Below are 17586 nucleotides of genomic sequence, written 5' to 3' on the forward strand. Positions count from 1 at the left end.
ATATGTGAAAGACAAGCCTGACCTCTCCCCTCTCTGGGCCCCAAGTGACTGAGTCCCAGCTGAGGGAAGAAATGCAACTGCCAACACTAGAGTCTATTAGAAATACATTCTAATAGACAAGTATATCACATAAGCATATTATGCAGATAATACATCTTAATTACTTATGTTACCCAACTAATTCCGATTCATCCACCACAGTGTACTCTCTGTTTAAACCTCTCTAGGGTATGTGGGACGAACTCGTCCCACCTACGTAACAGCCACTGAAATTCCAGTGGCGCGATTTTTGAATCGTTAGAAATACTATTACTTCAATTTCTCAAACATATGACTATTTTACAGCTATTTAAAGACAAGAATCTCGTTAATCTAACCCCACTGTCCGATTTCAAAAAGGCTTTACAACGAAAGCAAAACATTAGATTATGTCAGCAGAGTGCCCAGCCAGAAAAAATCAGACACCCATTTTTCAAGCTAGCATATCATGTCACATAAACCCAAACCACAGCTAAATGCAGCACTAACCTTTGATGATCTTCATCAGATGACACACCTAGGACATTGTGTTATACAATACATGCATGTCTGTTCAATCAAGTTCATATTTATATCAAAAAACAGCTTTTTGCATTAGCATGTGACGTTCAGAAAAAGCATAACCCCCGCAAACTTCCGGGGAATTTACTAACAGTTTGCTAAATTACTCACGATAAACGTTCACAAAAAGCATAACAATTATTTTAAGAATTATAGATACATTACTCCTCTATGCACTCGATATGTCCGATTTTAAAATAGCTTTTCGGATGAAGCACATTTTGCAATAATCTAAGTACATAGCCCGGCATTACAGGGCTAGCTATTTAGATACCCACCCAGGTCAGCCTCCACCAAAATCACATTTCCTATAAGAAAAATGTTCTTACCTTGCTTGTTCTTCATCAGAATACACTGCCAGGACTTCTACTTCAATAACAAATGTTGGTTTGGTCCCAAATAATCCATCGTTATATCCAAACAGCGACGTTTTGTTCGTGAGTTCTAGACACTATCAGAATGCTTCTTCACGGTCCCGCGCATGGCGCATTGGCGTGTCAAAAATGTCTAAATATTCCATTACCGTACTTCGAAGCATGTCAACCGCTGTTTAAAACCAATGTTTATGCCATTTATCTCGTAGATAAGTGATAATATTCCGACCGGGAGTATGCATTGAGCCTAAACAGCCGAATAAAATTTCTCCTCAGGAGCGACTCGTGCACGCGCCTCATTCAAAGGTCCTCGGAGCAGCCACTTACAAAAGGTGATAATGTGTTTCAGCCTGAGGCTCCCTCGTAAACCTTCAGTTATTTCCCGGGCTCTGAGAGCCTATCGGAGCCCTGGGAATTGTCACGTTACAGCTAAGATCCTTACTTTTCAATAAAAAGATGCAAGACGCACGACTCCTTGTCAGACAGGGTACTTCCTGCTTGAAACCTTGTCAGGTTTTTGCCTGCCATAGGAGTTCTGTTATACTCACAGACACCATTCAAACAGTTTTAGAAAATTCAGAGTGTTTTCTATCCAAACCTGAACATTAATATGCATATTCTAGCTTCTGAGTTGGTGTAGGAGGCAGTTAAAAATGGGAACATATTTTTTTCCAAAATTCTCAATGCTGCCCCCTAGCCCGTAGAGGTTAAGGCCAAATAGCATTCTAGTTTACTCAGTTTTTTTGTTAATTCTTTCCAATATGTCAAGTAATTATCTTTTGTTTTCTCATGATTTGGTTGGGTCTAATTGTGTTGCTGTCCTGGGGCTCTGTGGGGTCTGTTTTTGTTTGTGAACAGAGCCCCAGGACCAGCTTGCTTAGGGGACTCTTCACCATGTTCATCTCTCTGTAGGTGATGGCTTTGTTATGGAAGGTTTGGGAATCGCTTTCGTTTAGGTGGTTGTAGAATTTAATGTCTCTTTTCTGGATTTTGACAATTTGCGGGTATCGGCCTAGTTCTGCTTTGCATGCATTATTTGGTGTTTTAACGTTGTACACAGAGGATATTTTTGCAGAATTCTGCATGCAGAGTCATTTTGTGAATTCCTGGTTGGTGAGCGGACCCCAGACCTCACATCCATAAAGGGAAATGGGTTCTATAACTGATTCATGTATTTTTAGCCAGATCCTAATTGGTATGTTGAATTTGGTGGCATAGAATTTTGCCTTGTCTCTCAGATCGTTCACAGCTTTGTGGAGTTACTTGTGGCGCTGATGTTTAGGCCGAGGTATGTATAGTTTTTTTGTGTGCTCTAGGGCAAAGGTGTCTAGTTGGAATTTGTATTTGTGGTCCTGGTGACTGGACCTTTTTTGGAACACCATTATTTTGGTCTTACTGAGATTTACTGTCAGGGCCCAGGTGTTTTTTGCCTATTTTAACCGCACACTTGTTGTTTGTGTACATAGATTTTAGAATGTCGTATGTTTTTCCCCCAACACCACTTTCCACCAATTTGAATAGCAGACCCTCATGCCAAATTTACTCGGAGGCTTTTTTTGAAATCAACAAAGCATTAGAAGACTTTGCCTTTGTTTTGGTTTGTTTGTTTGTCAATTAGGGTGTGGAGGGTGATTATGTGGTCTGTCGTACGATCATTTGGTAAAAAGCCAATTTGACATTTGCTCAGTACATTGTTTTCACTGAGGAAATGCACGAGTCTGCTGTTAATGATAATGCAGAGGATTTTCCCAAGGTTGCTGTTGATGCATATCCCACAGTAGTTATTGGGGTTAAATTTGTCTCCACTTTGATGGATTTGGGTGATCAGTCCTTGCTTCCAAATATTGGGGAAGATGCCAGAGCTATTGAGGATCTTTAAGAGTTTTAGTATAGTCAATTGGAATTTGTCTGTATATTTTATAGTTTCATTTAGGATACCATCAACACCACAGGCCTTTTGGGGTTAGAGGGTTTTTAGTTTGGAGTTCGTTCAAGGTCATTGGAGAATCCAGTGGGGACCTAGAACTAGCATCTCTGTTTTGTCCAAGTTTAAAAGTAAAACATTTGCCGCCATCTACTTCCTTATGCCTGAAACACAGGCTTCCAGGGAGGGCAATTTTGGGGCTTCACCGTGTTTCATCGAAATGTATAGCTGTTTATCGTCTGCATAGCAGTGAAAGTTAACATTACGTTTCCGAATGACATATACCATCTCTCTCTCTTTCAGATGTACCACTCGGACCACATAGTCGATTTCCTTGACCTCTCCTTCACCATCCCAATCCCTGGAGCCTTGGGCCTAGCATCAAACCATTGAACCAACCCCCTGTCCTATATCCCTCCACATATCCTATACCCCCACCCCAGCCTTTTCCCCTACCCCTTGTCCAAACCCCCATACCCAGAGGACCATGGACAGCCCCCCCAAGCTGTCTGGCGAGACCCTGATCGTTCATCACATCCCCCTGGTACACTGCCAGGTGACCGGGGGTCGGCAGGGCTACAGCGGAGGAGGAGGGGGGTCCCTGAAGAGATCGAACCAACCAGAGAACCTGGGCCTGAGCCCCACCACCTCCCTCCCTGAGCGAGATGTACTCCAGAGGGAAGCCCTAGTGTACAGCAGCCTCATCCAGACCTCTACAGGAGGAGGAGGAAGAGGAGGAAGAGGGGGAGGAGAGAGTAGAGGACAGGGAGGAGAGAGAAGAGGAGGACGAGGAGCAGGAGAGAGAGGAGAAGGAGGGAGAGGAGGAGGAGACGGCAGCACAGGGAGCGATAATTTGTCTGTGACGTCCAGTAACTCGGAGGACCAGGTGATGGTGGCCAACACTCTGCCCAGGGTGAAACCAAGGGAACAGGCCAACAACCCTCTCAGGCTCCGCCACAACCCTTTTCTGCTCAACACAGAGGAGGATGATGATGATGAGGAGGAAGAGGACGAAGACGATAGTGATAATCTCAACGGTTACCTGGAAGATTCATCCTTCCATCTCCATGGCAATACAAACTCCGCCCTAGATGAGGAGGGAGACAGGGTCGCGCCCTTTCACCTCCACGACCTGGGGTTCACCACACACGAGCCCTTCCTGTTGCAAAGCACCCTGGGAAAGCACTCCTGGGGCTGCTCTGGGGGACAGGACTCCTTCAGGGGTGTTGCCTCCGATCTCTCCGCCCACCTGGAGGGCCTAGACCTGCTGGCATTGGATGGTCCTCGCCGACACGGCAGCAGCGGCTCCACCCTCTCCATGGACTGCGGAGAGCAGGAGTGGGCCGAGGATGAGGAGGAGGAGGAGGAAGACCCAATGAGGGGTGGTGGGAGGAGCAGTAGCCAGGCTGACTCGTCTTCCTCCAGCTCCGCCCACCAGCTCTGCTCCTGCTACGGCCACGAACACTTCCCGGAACAGTTTTCCCAGTCGTTGGAATGCCAGCTGGGCTACGGCAGTGAATCGTCCTGTAACAGCTCGGATGGCATGCTGGTCAACTTCAGTGCCATTTATAATAAGATCAATAACAGTGTCCCTTTGACCTCCTCCGAGCCACTTCCTCCTGCCACGACCACCAACCTGAACAGTTCCACTGACCACTCCTACACCTCCTCTGTCTGCACCTCTTCTGTACTGCATGGGGAGGCAGGGAGACCAGGAAGCGCCAGAGACAGGGGTGCTTTCTACCTAGACCTCCACACTTCCCCCACCGAGCCCCCCAACTCTCATCAACCATCTTGCTCCTCCAATAGCACCCTGCCGTTTGGACTCCACCCCCACACCAACACCTCCTCATGCACCTGCTCAGCCGAACACCAGGGGGCTCTAGATCTGGACGCCAACTGCAATTCTTACCAGCCTCCCCACCACTCAGACTCAGGAAGTGACCTCACATCCCATCTGCAGGTATGAAATCCTAAATCTCCTTCTGTTGAGCCTTCGAGCAACTGCTCCATGGGCGCCGTAGTATGGCTGCCCTCTGCTCCAGCCTTTCCGAGGGGATAAAGAGGGAGTCAATTTCTAGTTAGAATTGTATTTAATTGCACAATAGAGTAATCATTCTTCTTCTTCTTCTTCTGCTTCTTCTTTGGCAGAGCCAGGCCCGTCTTGTGGTAGCCACCCAGAACTACTACAAGCTGGTGACCTGTGACCTTTCATCTCAGTCGCCACCGAGCCCTGTGGGAAGCTCCGTGTCGTTTACCAGCTGCTCTGATGAGCACAGCAAGGAAAGCCCCACTCCTGACACGCCCAACGCCACCAAGCCAACTGAATACTACCTGTTCAGACGGCCACCTGGGGGACAGGAAAAGGAGGCAGAAGAGGAAGATGAGGAGGGAGAGTTGTCACAGGTAAGTGGAGGAGGATGTTGGTTCTGAAGCTCAGTTGGTGGAGCATATTGTCTGCAACACAATGATAGAGGGTCCGATGCCCTGGACCACCCATATGTATAAAATGTACTGTAGGCCACTTTGAAAGTGTCTGCTAAAGGGTATAATTAGTTTTTTTTAAAGAGTCAGAGTTCTGTTTTTTTTTTAATGGGGGTGATATGTAGCTCTTAGGTTCGGAGAGGTGAACCAGTGTTACAACGTAAACACAATCTTTCCAGGGGTAAAAAAAAAAAATGCTCTTGATGTCTTAATGAATGACAACTCAATTCATATACAGAGCTCAGATAAGGGAGGTGGGAATTGTGATTTCTATTACCAACATATACAGTACCAGTCAAAAGTTTGGACACACCTACTCATTCAATGGTTTTTCTTTATTTTTACTATTTTCTACATTGTAGAATAATAGTGAAGACATCACAACTATGAAATAACACATATGAAATCATGTAGTAACCCAAAAAGTGTTAAACAAATAAAAATATATTTTATATTTGAGATTCTTCAAAGTAGCCACCCTTTGCTTTGATGACAGCTTTACACACTTTTGGCATTCTCTCAACCAGCTTCATGAGGTACTCACCTGGAATGTGTGCCTAGTTAAAAGTTAATTCGTGGAATTACTTTCCTTCTTAATGCGTTTGAGCCAATCAGTTGTGTTGTGACAAGGTATGGTTGGTATATAGAAGATAGCCCTATTTAACTGCACCTCAGATTGCAGCCCAAATAAATGCTTCACAGTGTTCAAATAACAGACACGTCTCCACATCAACTGTTCAGGGGAGACTGCGTGAATCAGGCCTTCATGGTCAAATTTCTGCAAAGTAACCAACCTCCGTGTCTTTGTGAGATGCAGAGTAGGCGAACGGCTGATCTCCGCATGTTTGGTTCCCACCGCGAAGCGAGGAGGAGGTGTGATGATGTGGGGGGGGTGCTTTGATAGTGACACTATCGGGGATTTATTTAGAATTCAAGGCACACTTAACCAGCATGGCTACCACAGCATTCTGCAGCAATACGCCATCCCATCTGGTTAGTAGGTGTGTCCAAACTGTTGACTGGTACTGTACCTCCTTGTAGCACCATAAGGAATTGTTATAACTTAGTATGACCGCCGACTTCTAGAACCTAATCAAATCAAATGTATTTATATAGCCCTTCTTACGTCAGCTGATGTCACAAAGTGCTGTACAGAAACCCAGCCTAAAACCCCAAACAGCAAGCAATGCAGGTGTAGAAGCACGGTGGCTAGGAAAAACTCCCTAGAAAGGCCAAAACCTCGGAAGAAACCTATGAGGGGTGTCCTAGCCACCGTTTTTCCTAGCCACCGTGCTTCTACCCCTGCATTGCTTGCTGTTTTAGGCTGGGTTTCTGTACAGCACTTTGTGACATCAGCTGACATAAGAAGGGCTATATAAATACATTTGATTTGATTAGGTTCTAGAAGCCTGTCCTCTTCTGGCTGTGCCGGGTGGAGATTATAACAGAACATGGCCAAGATGTTCAAATGTTCATAAATGACCAGCATGGTCAAATAATTCGATAAAGTAATGTATAATTTGCACTACTAAAGGAGTTATTGATATGTTACAGTATTCTTGTGATAAGATTTATATTGGAAAAAACATCCCACTCTTTGAAAATACGCCTTGGAAAACATAAATCCACTACTACACGTAAAGATATCAGTTGAGAGACACTTTTTTAAATGTATTTTTATTTCACCTTTATTTAACCAGGTAGGCTAGTTGAGAACAAGTTCTCATTTGCAACCACGACCTTGCCAAGATAAAGCGTAGCAATTTGACACATACAACAACCACCTTCCGTAGACACCTGAAACCCCACCTCTTTAAGGAATACCTGGGATAGGATATAGTAATCCTTCTAACCCCCCCCCCAAAAAAAAAGATATAGATGCACTATTGTAAAGTGGTTGTTCCACTGGATATCTTAAGGTGAATGCACCAATTTGTAAGCAAAATGACGTAAATGTAAATGTAAAAAACAACAACACAGAGTTACACATGGAATAAACAAAACATACAGTCAATAATAATACAGTAGAAAAAAAATTAAACAAAAAGTCTATATACAGTGAGTGCAAATGAGGTAAGATAAGGGAGGAATGGCAATAAATAGGCCATGGTGGCGAAGAAATTACAATATAGCAATTAAACACTGGAATGGTAGATGTGCAGAAGATGAATGTGCAAGTAGAGATACTGGGGTGCAAAGGAGCAAGATAAATAAATAAATGAGAGACACTTTATAGAACAACATCATTCTGTTCATGAATTAGGTCGCGTCGGGATGGAAAAAGTTCATCCACCACGTAGATGGTAACTATGACAACAAATGACTCCAAAAGAGAAGCCATGTGGACTTGTACATTCAATTCTGTATCTCCACACAGTTTAAACATATCATTAGATTTCACCTCCTTCCTATAAGCCAAATTTAGACCGTTATACAAGAAACACTGTCCATATCAGATTTTGCATATCGTTTATGAGTTGGCCCCACATATTTCTGAACGGCTGTTCCTGATGTCCTTTGTGGTGGGCTATCTCAGAATTGATATGATGTATTTAGATGAGCGGACACCTGGGGCGGTTGATTTGTGAGTTGCCCTTCTTGCCTGGTCCCATACCCTATAATTCTCTATTTCTTTGTGACTCATTTGTGTACAGGTAGACGAGGGGTCGCGTCCCTGATGGCTGATGAGTATCAACCCTGATTAGAACCACCTGCTACTCATCTGTAGTTCTTTATAAATGCTGTTTTGAATTAAAATAAAATTGTAAATGCACACTAAAAAAGGCTGTAAAGCCGAAATGCAGTACAGTGAAAATTGTACCTTTTTTATTTTACTAGGCAAGTCAGTTAAAAACAAATGCTTATTTACAACGATGGCTTAATGCGACCATCTTTTTGAGTGGAAAACCCATTACACCTGTTTGTTTGTCTGAATTGGCACGTTTAATTGCTGGTTTAAGTCCCGGGCCAGGCGACGTAATAGACCATTACTACCATCTATTACAGTTGTACTGAGGCAGCTGGGAATCCTGTAAGGGTGTATTCCTGGAGAGTGTGTCTGTCCCAGATTCTGTCTACATGCCTTCAGTGGGTGTTGACCCAATAAAAAAAAGTTATATTTACAGTAGCTATCAGTGCTGCAGTCTGAGGATATCCATGCTATTATTGGGGCTCCCGAGTGGCGCAGCGGTCTAAGGCACTGCATCTCAGTGCTAGAGGCGTCACTACAGACCCTGGTTCGTAACCAGGCTGTATCACAACCGGCTGTGATTGAGAGTCAAGTAGGGCGGCGCACAATTGGCCCAGCGTCGGTGTAGGCCGTCATTGTAAATAACAATTTGTTCTTAACAGACTTGCCTGGTTAAATAATAAATAAAAATAAATAAAATGTGTGGCTCTCAAGGACATATTCTGTCATCAAAAGTATCTCTTGTGACTTAAGGTAACATCAGTTGCTGAATCAGAGAAAAAATATTACGGTGAACATTCAAATAATGAAAAGCCTTGATGTTTAGTTGACCAGTTGAATCATTGTTGTTGTACCGGTATAGACCCCATAAGTGGAGTGGCTGTGGGTATTGAACTTGGATCTAACCCGTCTCTAACCCTCTCTCTCCACAGCGTGATGAAGATGAGGATGATGACGAGGAAGAGGAGAGGAAGAAGAGGGAGCAGCAGCAGATGGGCGGAGCCTGTTCTGACCTCAACATCCAAGGACAGGTGTACGTTAACATCTCCCCTCCAGTGGTTGACCGAGGACCCATCGGAGGCGGGACTCCCCGTTCCCGTAGCTACGACCGGAACCTGGACAAGTCCTTGCCCCCTCGGCTTGGCTCATTGGAGCGCATGCTGAGCTGCCCTGTTCATCTCAGTGAGGGCGCCGCCCCCCTCGGCCCTCCCACTCCACCACGGGTCACTTCCTTCGCAGAGATCGCCAGGAGCAAGAGGAAAAACGGAGGAAGCACTGGCTCTCCTTCTCTCAGGATGGTGGGGGGATGTACAGATCCCTTCTCCTCCACCCACTCGACCCACTCCCACTCCTCGGCCGACTTCTCCCCCATCCTGGAGAACCTGGGTCAGGGTCCGAGCCACAGGCACAGTGTGCCCTTCCAGCGCTGCTACAGCCAGGGCAGTGTGGACCGCCACTCACCTGGTGGTGGCGCCAGAGAGACACGCGCCACGGCTGAAGGTAAGATGAGAAGAGCACCTATTAGGAGCTGTAGTTATATAAAATTATTATGGCCATGTTCCAGCCTGACTACATTGCAGTCACCTGCCAGATGTCACAATGCGTGGATAGGTATTTAACATATCAACTAACCACATCATATGATATAGCAATCTGATGCCTGATTGTTCAGTCGATGATGTTGCAGGCAAACCATTGATGCCTGCAGCGCGACTGCGACGCAACCAATAGCTTTTTATTTATAAGGCGCCTTTGTGGACAGGAGATCCATTAAAATGATGTGCTTCCTGTTGCATAGGGTCAAGGGTCATTGGCTGAGGTTGTTTGGTTGATCATTGATAAGTGCAGTGGCATGTAGTGAAAGTTTGGCTGTTTGTGCGTTTTATTGCATAACACAGCTGGTAAGAGGTGAGTTTGTACTGTAACTTATCTAACTTCATGTTTGAAGAGAACTGGGGACAGGGGAAAGTGTTTTGTGTGTGTGTGTGTGTATGTGCGTAGGCTACTGAAACTCACTTTAATCATATAGTGTTGTAAACTTTGTCAGCAAGGGGAACTGTGGCGAACGTGAGACAAATAGGAAAGTAGAGACAGTAGTTTGTACTGCAGAGAACAGTGAGCTATACGCTAGCTACATACACAGCTTCTAAGGGTCTAGTGCTATAGGGTGTTTTGTGGACAGTGTTTTTTCCCCCCTCTACTCTATGTATCAACTAGTTTGGTTGTCTATGTGCTTTATACAATATCTTTCCTTTCCATATTATGTTTGAACAGATAAGAATCGCTGTGACCAGATATACTCTAGACATGCAGTAGCCAAGATGTACAGTAGCCAAGATGTATAGTGTGTGGGAACAGAATGAAATAGTATGTGTGTATGTGAGAGCGCAGGTGGTGAGGATGATGATGATGATGATATAAACAGAACAGGCCTGTTCCCCCTGCTCACTGTGTTTGTCCCTTCTGATAATAACGCTCTGGTCCTTGACGTGTCCTTTCCAGGCCTCAGGACTAAAACTACAGTGACAGACAGTTGGAGTGTTTATCCCTGCTGATAATAACGCTCTGGTCCTTGACGTGTCCTTTCCAGGCCTCAGGACTAAAGTGACAGTTGACAGTGTTTGATATTCCTATGAATTCCTCTGTGGAACATTGAGTGTCAGAGGACTCTGAATGGAATGTTCTAGTAGGACAGACAGACTGGCCAGCTGTTCCCAATGTGGGAGGGACTCCGAGAGAGAATACTAGTGCTTCAGAAGGAACACGGGCATCAGTCCAATGGGAGAGAGAGAGAGAGAGAGAGAGAGAGAGAGAGAGAGAGAGAGAGAGAGAGAGAGAGAGAGAGAGAGAGAGAGAGAGAGAGAGAGAGAGAGAGAGAGAGAACTAGAGTGGCCAACACCGATGTACAGACACTTTGTCACAGTAAAACAGGGAGACAGCGTTTTAAATTTAGGTTGAGAATATGGAACGTTAGGAGGGCTGGGATTATGGGGGTTTGGAGGTGTGGGGAAAGGAGGGAGGGAGGGAGGCAGGAGATGTGGACCGACAGACAGCAGTGTAGAGGGAAGACTGAAGAGAGGTGAATGGAGGGATGAGAGAGAGAGAGAGAGAGAGAGAGACCCAGGGCTATAACGAGGATAGAATAGCATTTATTGCATGGCAACTAGCACAGTGTCAACGTCACCTCTGTTTAAACACTGATGTAATATTATGAAACCAATACACTATTGGAATATATAATACAAACATGAGCTATAATAATATACTGCATTGTCTGGAATTATACATATTAATGAGTGAGGGGGGGAGAACGAGAGATGAGTCATAGATGAGAGAGAAGGGGAGAAGTGGGGGGTTGAAAGAGGAGAGAGAAGGGGAGGTTGAAAGGGGAGAGAGACTGACAAGGGGGGTTGAAAGAGGAGAGAGAGGAGGAGAGAAGGGGGTTGAAAGAGGATCATAATAAGAAGTGGAAAATAAGGACATTTATACAGTGTAAAATAAGGACATAATGTAATACAGTATAAAATAAGTACATCATTTAATACAGTGTAAAATAAGGGACTCAATTAATACAGTGTATAATAAGGGAATCAATTAATACAGTGTATAATAAGGACATAATGTAATACAGTGTAAAATAAGGACATAATGTAATACAGTGTATAATAAGGGCATTTAGGCGTATATACCGTTTATACAGACTATGGGAGGTACACAGTACTACATAGAGCCATGACTACATGGAACTCTCTTCCACATCAAGTAACTCATGCCAGCAGTAAAATTAGATTTAAAAAACAGATGAAAAAACACCTTATGGAACAGCGGGGACTGTGAAGCAACACAAACATAGTCACAGACCATTTATACACACACACACACAATAACATGCGCACTATACATACACATGGATTTAGTACTGTGGTAGTGGTGGAGTAGGGGCCCGAGGGCACACAGTGTGTTGTGAAATCTGTGAATGTATTGTAATGTTTTTAAAATTATATAAACCGCCTTAATTTTGCTGGACCCCAGGAAGAGTAGCTGCTGCTTTGGCAGGAACTAATGGGGATCCATAATAAATACGATATTCCGGGGTATTTCGAAATACCGACGGTATGATTTTCAGTACCTTTTTTTGTGGTTGGTAGGACCCGCGCTTCGCAGGGGCTGCGGGGGTGTGTGCTACGCCACTGCTCATAACTATAAGTTAGGTCAGTGGAGGCTCCTCAGAGGAGGAAGGGGAGGACCATCCTCCTCAGTAAATTTCTTAAAAATAAAAATAGTGAAGCATTAAAAAAGCTATACTTTTTAGATAAAACTATACTAAATATATTCACGTCACCAAATAATTGATTAAAACACACTTTTGCAATGAAGCTCTACAGTAGCCTCAACAGCACTCTGTAGGGTAGCACCATAGCACCATGGTGTAGCCAGAGGACAGCTAGCTTCCGTCCTCCTCTGGGTACATTGACTTCAATACAAAACCTAGGAGGCTCATGGTTCTCACCCCCTTCCATAGATTTACACAGTAATTATGACAACTTCTGGAGGTAGTCCTCCAACCTATCAGAGATCTTGCAGCATGAACTGATATGCTGTCCACCCAATCAAAGGATCAGAGAATGAATCTAGTACTGAAAGCATAAGCTACAGCTAGCTAGTTGACTCAAAGAGCGAGAAAGAAAATAGTTGAACAGTTTTGAACAAATTTGTTTCTTCCAAAATTAAATAGAAGCGAGAGAGAGAGAGGGAGCTAGCTATATTTTGTAGAATATATTTTTCACTTTCACTTAGCTAGAGAATGCAGATAGCTAGTTTAGCCTACTCAAAGACCCGGCTCAAACAGAGAGGGATGCTATGTTAGCTAGCTATGGCTATCCAACACTGGAACTCTTCCAAGTCAAGGTAAACTTTTGGTTGTATTTATTTAAGCCACCGGAGCCCACCGGTGTAACTGCTAAACTGCTTGCTGTACACTACTGCATGATTGTAACGGGTTTACTAACGCATTAGATCTTGTAGCTATGTTGACTATGACGTTAATATGGTGAAAACGATATAGGCTGTGTGTAGCTGTTATGGTATGGAAGTTTGGCCTCAGAAAGGTTTATTCCCCTGGTCACAGGCAGTTGTTGTATTGTACACTGAAGTCCACAAGCGAAAAAGAAAAGGTGAGAGAAGGAGAGAGCGTAGATGCGAGAAGTTATTATTTATACAAAGAGCAAAGTGATCATGCGGTTTATGTTATTTGTGGCTGTGTTTAGCATGTGACCAGGGGTGTGTTCATTCCACTGATTCTGTTGAAAAAAAGTTTCTTAAACGGAATGAAACGAGGATAAACATACCTGAATATTTCCAATAGAAACTCTCGTTTGCAACTGTTGGACTAATGATTAAACCCTAGATCACCTAGATGCAGGCAAGAGTGTGCGAGGTGTAATTGAATGTGTCACTGTCTGTCACCTTGATGACTCACATTTCGTTCCACCTGTGCACCTACGATGTGAACTTTAAATCGTAAGATGGTTATTGGGAAAATTCTAGTATCATGTAGTAGCCTAAACCAAACCAAGCTAATGATGCCTACAGGGAGAGATGAGCTGGCTAAAAACCCTTAGCTGGATAATCGATTCATCCATGAAATAGGAGAGGCAGAGAGGGAGAGGGAGAGGCAGAGAGGGAGAGGCAGAGAGGGAGAGGCGGAGAGGGAGAGGCGGAGAGGGAGAGGGAGAGAGAGAGAGAGAGAGAACAAAAAGATAATTAGTTGACACAGCGAAGTAGAATGCTATTTGGCCCTAAACAGAGAGTGCACAGTGGCAGAACACCTGACCCAAAATGAAGGAAAGCTTTGACTATGTACAGACTCAGTGAGCATAGTCTTGCTATTGAGAGAGACTGCCATAGGCCTGGCAAATTGCCCACAAAATGAGGTGGAAACTGAGCTGCACTTCCTAACCTCCTGCCAAATGTATGACCATATTAGAGACACATATTTCCCTCAGATTACACAGACCCACAAAGAATTTGAAAACAAATCAAATTTTGATAAACTCCCATATCTACTGGGTGAAATACCACAGTGTGCCATCACAGCAGCAACATGTGTGATCTGTTGCCACAAGAAAAGGGCAACCAGTGAAGAACAAACACCACTGTAAATACAACCCATGTTTATTTATTTTCACTTTTGTACTTTAACTATTTGCACATCATTACAACACTTTTTATACATAATTGACATTTGAAATGTCTATCTTCCTTTGTAAGTTTTGTGAGAGTAATGTTTACTGGCTATTTTTGTTTATTTCACTTCTTTATTATCTATTTCACTTGCTTTGGCAATGTAAACATATGTTTCCCATGCCAATAAAGAACCTTACGTTTCATTTCATTGAATTGAGACAGGCAGACAGACAGACAGACAGACAGACAGACAGACAGACAGACAGACAGACAGACAGACAGACAGACAGACAGACAGACAGACAGACAGACAGACAGACAGACAGAGACACACAGAGACACACAGAGACACACAGAGAGACAGAGATTTTTTTCCAGTCAGAGGACAGTACTCATGACTCAGTGCTGCCTCTGTGGCTGAGATGTGTTACTGCATCCAGGCTGACTGACATTCCATGGCGGAGCATAAACAGCTTGCGCAATGTTGCTGCTGACGTCACACACACCCCCGTTGCTCACGCAGCGACCAGATCGAGGAATACAACACACGCGCACACACACACACACACACACACACACACTGACATGCTACAGTACATGCTCACACACTGATACGGATACACAGAGAGACAGAAAGAAGAGAATACAGGAAAAAGGCTGTTCTTTGGTGTTTCTGCTGTAGGACAGACTGACGCAGTATTCTCCAGGTGTGTGTGTGTGTGTGTGTGTGCGCGTGCCTATCACAGTATACTGTGTCTCTAGTTACAAGGCAGTCTGGGCTGGGCTGTATATGATCAGAACTAGCTGTCTGTTGACACTAGCAGCTTTCTGGGCAATTTGTGTTTGTCTCTGTGGATCAATTCAACTTAACCTTAATTTTCCCAACATGTTTATTCATTTGTAATACAGACTATGTAATGGCTGATACAGTTCCTCTGTCATCAGTTATTATCAGGGAATAACACATGCTTTGTAAATTATAATGACAGAGCTAAAATTGAGAATTGTGCCAAGAGAAAAATGCTAACCTTTACTGACCTTGTGTGTCTCTCTCTCTCTCTCTCTCTCCCTCCATCTCTCTTTCCTTCAGGTGGTCTCTCCAGCTCTTCGTCCAGCTCTGCTGTTGTCCGCTACACTAAAGACCAGCGTCCTACCACCCTCCCCATCCAACCCTTCACCTTCCACCACCAGTTCTCCAAGCCGCCCCAGCCCAAGCCCCTGCTTCCCCTGCTGACGGGCTACGTCTCTGGGATGCAGGCGCGGGGTGGAGGGCCTTCTGGAGGTCCAGAGGGGTCTGACGGGGTTGAGGACGACAGATGGGAAGACTCTTTGCGTCGATGCCAGAGTGGTGGTACGATGGGTGGGTTGGTGTCAGCGGTGGCTCCGCTCGGCCCTGGTTCTGTCCGGCCCTCGCCGCTGGGTAGCTATTCCCCCGTCCGTCTCCAGGGAGTGACCTCCACTTCCTGTTCTACCTGCACCCCCAGCCCCCAGACTCCTCGCAGCCTCTCCTGCCCCTTGTCTGCCGGGCTCCTGCCCCTCCACCATACCCATCCACCACCAGCACGACTGGCGGCTGCCCCTCTGCTTCCCACTCCTCCACCTCCGCCCCTGGGGGTGAAGCGGGGTGCGGTGCCCCCCATGCTGCCTCCGGTCCAGGGCCAGGTGCAGGGTCAGTGTCACCAGCACTACCACTGTGGGACCCTCCCCATCCTGCCGGTCGTGCTCCAGGACAGTGAGATTTCACTGCGATACGAGGAGACATCAGACTCTGCGGAGGCGAGCAGAGGACCAGGGTCCAGGACACAGCATGGTAGGTGTCTCTGTCTCAGTACGGTCCGGTCAGGACTTGTCATGTATGTGGTGGTATCAGTGAGGTTGTTGGATTATGGGTTGGCCAGTCCTGTCCCCCTCATGTCTTCTACTGGTTTCTTTCAGTCTTTTTTCTTATCATCTTTCTGTTGTACGTTATTTGTTTGCGGTCAACTCACCTCTTATGGTGATTTAACAGATATACTGTAGTCATGGTGACTTAACAGATATACTGTAGTCATGGTGATTTAACAGATATACTGTAGTCATGGTGATTTAACAGATATACTGTAGTCATGGTGATTTAACAGATATACTGTAGTCATGGTGATTTAACAGATACACTGTTATATACTGTAGTCATGGCGATTTAACAGATATACTGTAGTCATGGTGATTTAACAGATATACTGTTATATACTGTAGTCATGGCGATTTAACAGATATACTGTAGTCATGGTGATTTAACAGATATACTGTAGTCATGGTGATTTAACAGATATACTGTTATATACTGTAGTCATGGCGATTTAACAGATATACTGTAGTCATGGTGATTTAACAGATATACTGTAGTCAGGGTGATTTAACAGATATACTGTAGTCAGGGTGATTTAACAGATATACTGTAGTCATGGTGATTTAACAGATATACTGTAGTCATGGTGATTTAACAGATATACTATAGTCATGGGGATTTAACAGATATACTGTTATTTACTGTAGTCATGGTGATGTAACAGATATACTGTAGTCATGGTGATTTAACAGATATATTATAGTCATGGGGATTTAACAGATATACTGTTATATACTGTAGTCATGGGGATTTAACAGATATACTGTTATATACTGTAGTCATGGTGATTTAACAGATATACTGTAGTCATGGTGATTTAACAGATATACTGTAGTCATGGTGATTTAACAGATATACTGTAGTCGTAGTGATTTAACAGATATACTGTAGTCATGGTGATTTAACAGATATACTGTAGTCATGGTGATTTAACAGATATACTGTTGGCATGGTGATTTAACAGATATACTGTTATTTACTGTAGTCATGGTGATTTAACAGATATACTGTAGTCAGGGTGATTTAACAGATATACTGTTATTTACTGTAGTCATGGTGATTTGACAGATATACTGTAGTCATGGTGATTTAACAGATATACTGTTATTTACTGTAGTCATGGTGATTTGACAGATATACTGTAGTCATGGTGATTTAACAGATATACTGTTATATACTGTAGTCAGGGTGATTTAACAGATATACTGTAGTCATGGTGATTTAACAGATATACTGTAGTCAAGGCGATTTAACAGATATACTGTAGTCAGGGCGATTTAACAGATATACTGTAGTCATGGTGATTTAACAGATATACTGTTATTTACTGTAGTCATGGCGATTTAACAGATATACTGTAGTCATGGTGATTTAACAGATTTACTGTAGTCAGGGTGATTTAACAGATATACTGTAGTCAGGGCGATTTAACAGATATACT

General features: G+C 44.1%; 1 protein-coding gene across 3 annotated transcripts in view; it reads left to right on the forward strand.

Moving 5' to 3' along the window:
* The window catches only part of LOC115165122 (iporin), a 52811-nt gene that overhangs the window by 16343 nt on the left and 18882 nt on the right, over positions 1-17586 (forward strand). For all 3 annotated transcript variants that reach the window (XM_029718157.1, XM_029718156.1, XM_029718158.1), the window contains exons 2-5: positions 3202-4861; positions 5050-5304; positions 9004-9571; positions 15348-16067. In XM_029718157.1, coding sequence (XP_029574017.1) covers positions 3386-4861; positions 5050-5304; positions 9004-9571; positions 15348-16067 — 3019 coding nt within the window. In that variant the 5' untranslated portion in view covers positions 3202-3385. The remainder of the gene's footprint in view (positions 1-3201; positions 4862-5049; positions 5305-9003; positions 9572-15347; positions 16068-17586) is intronic.

The sequence above is a fragment of the Salmo trutta genome, chromosome 27 (genome assembly GCF_901001165.1).
Source record: "Salmo trutta chromosome 27, fSalTru1.1, whole genome shotgun sequence".
In the NCBI taxonomy this organism is placed as follows: Eukaryota; Metazoa; Chordata; class Actinopteri; order Salmoniformes; family Salmonidae; genus Salmo; species Salmo trutta.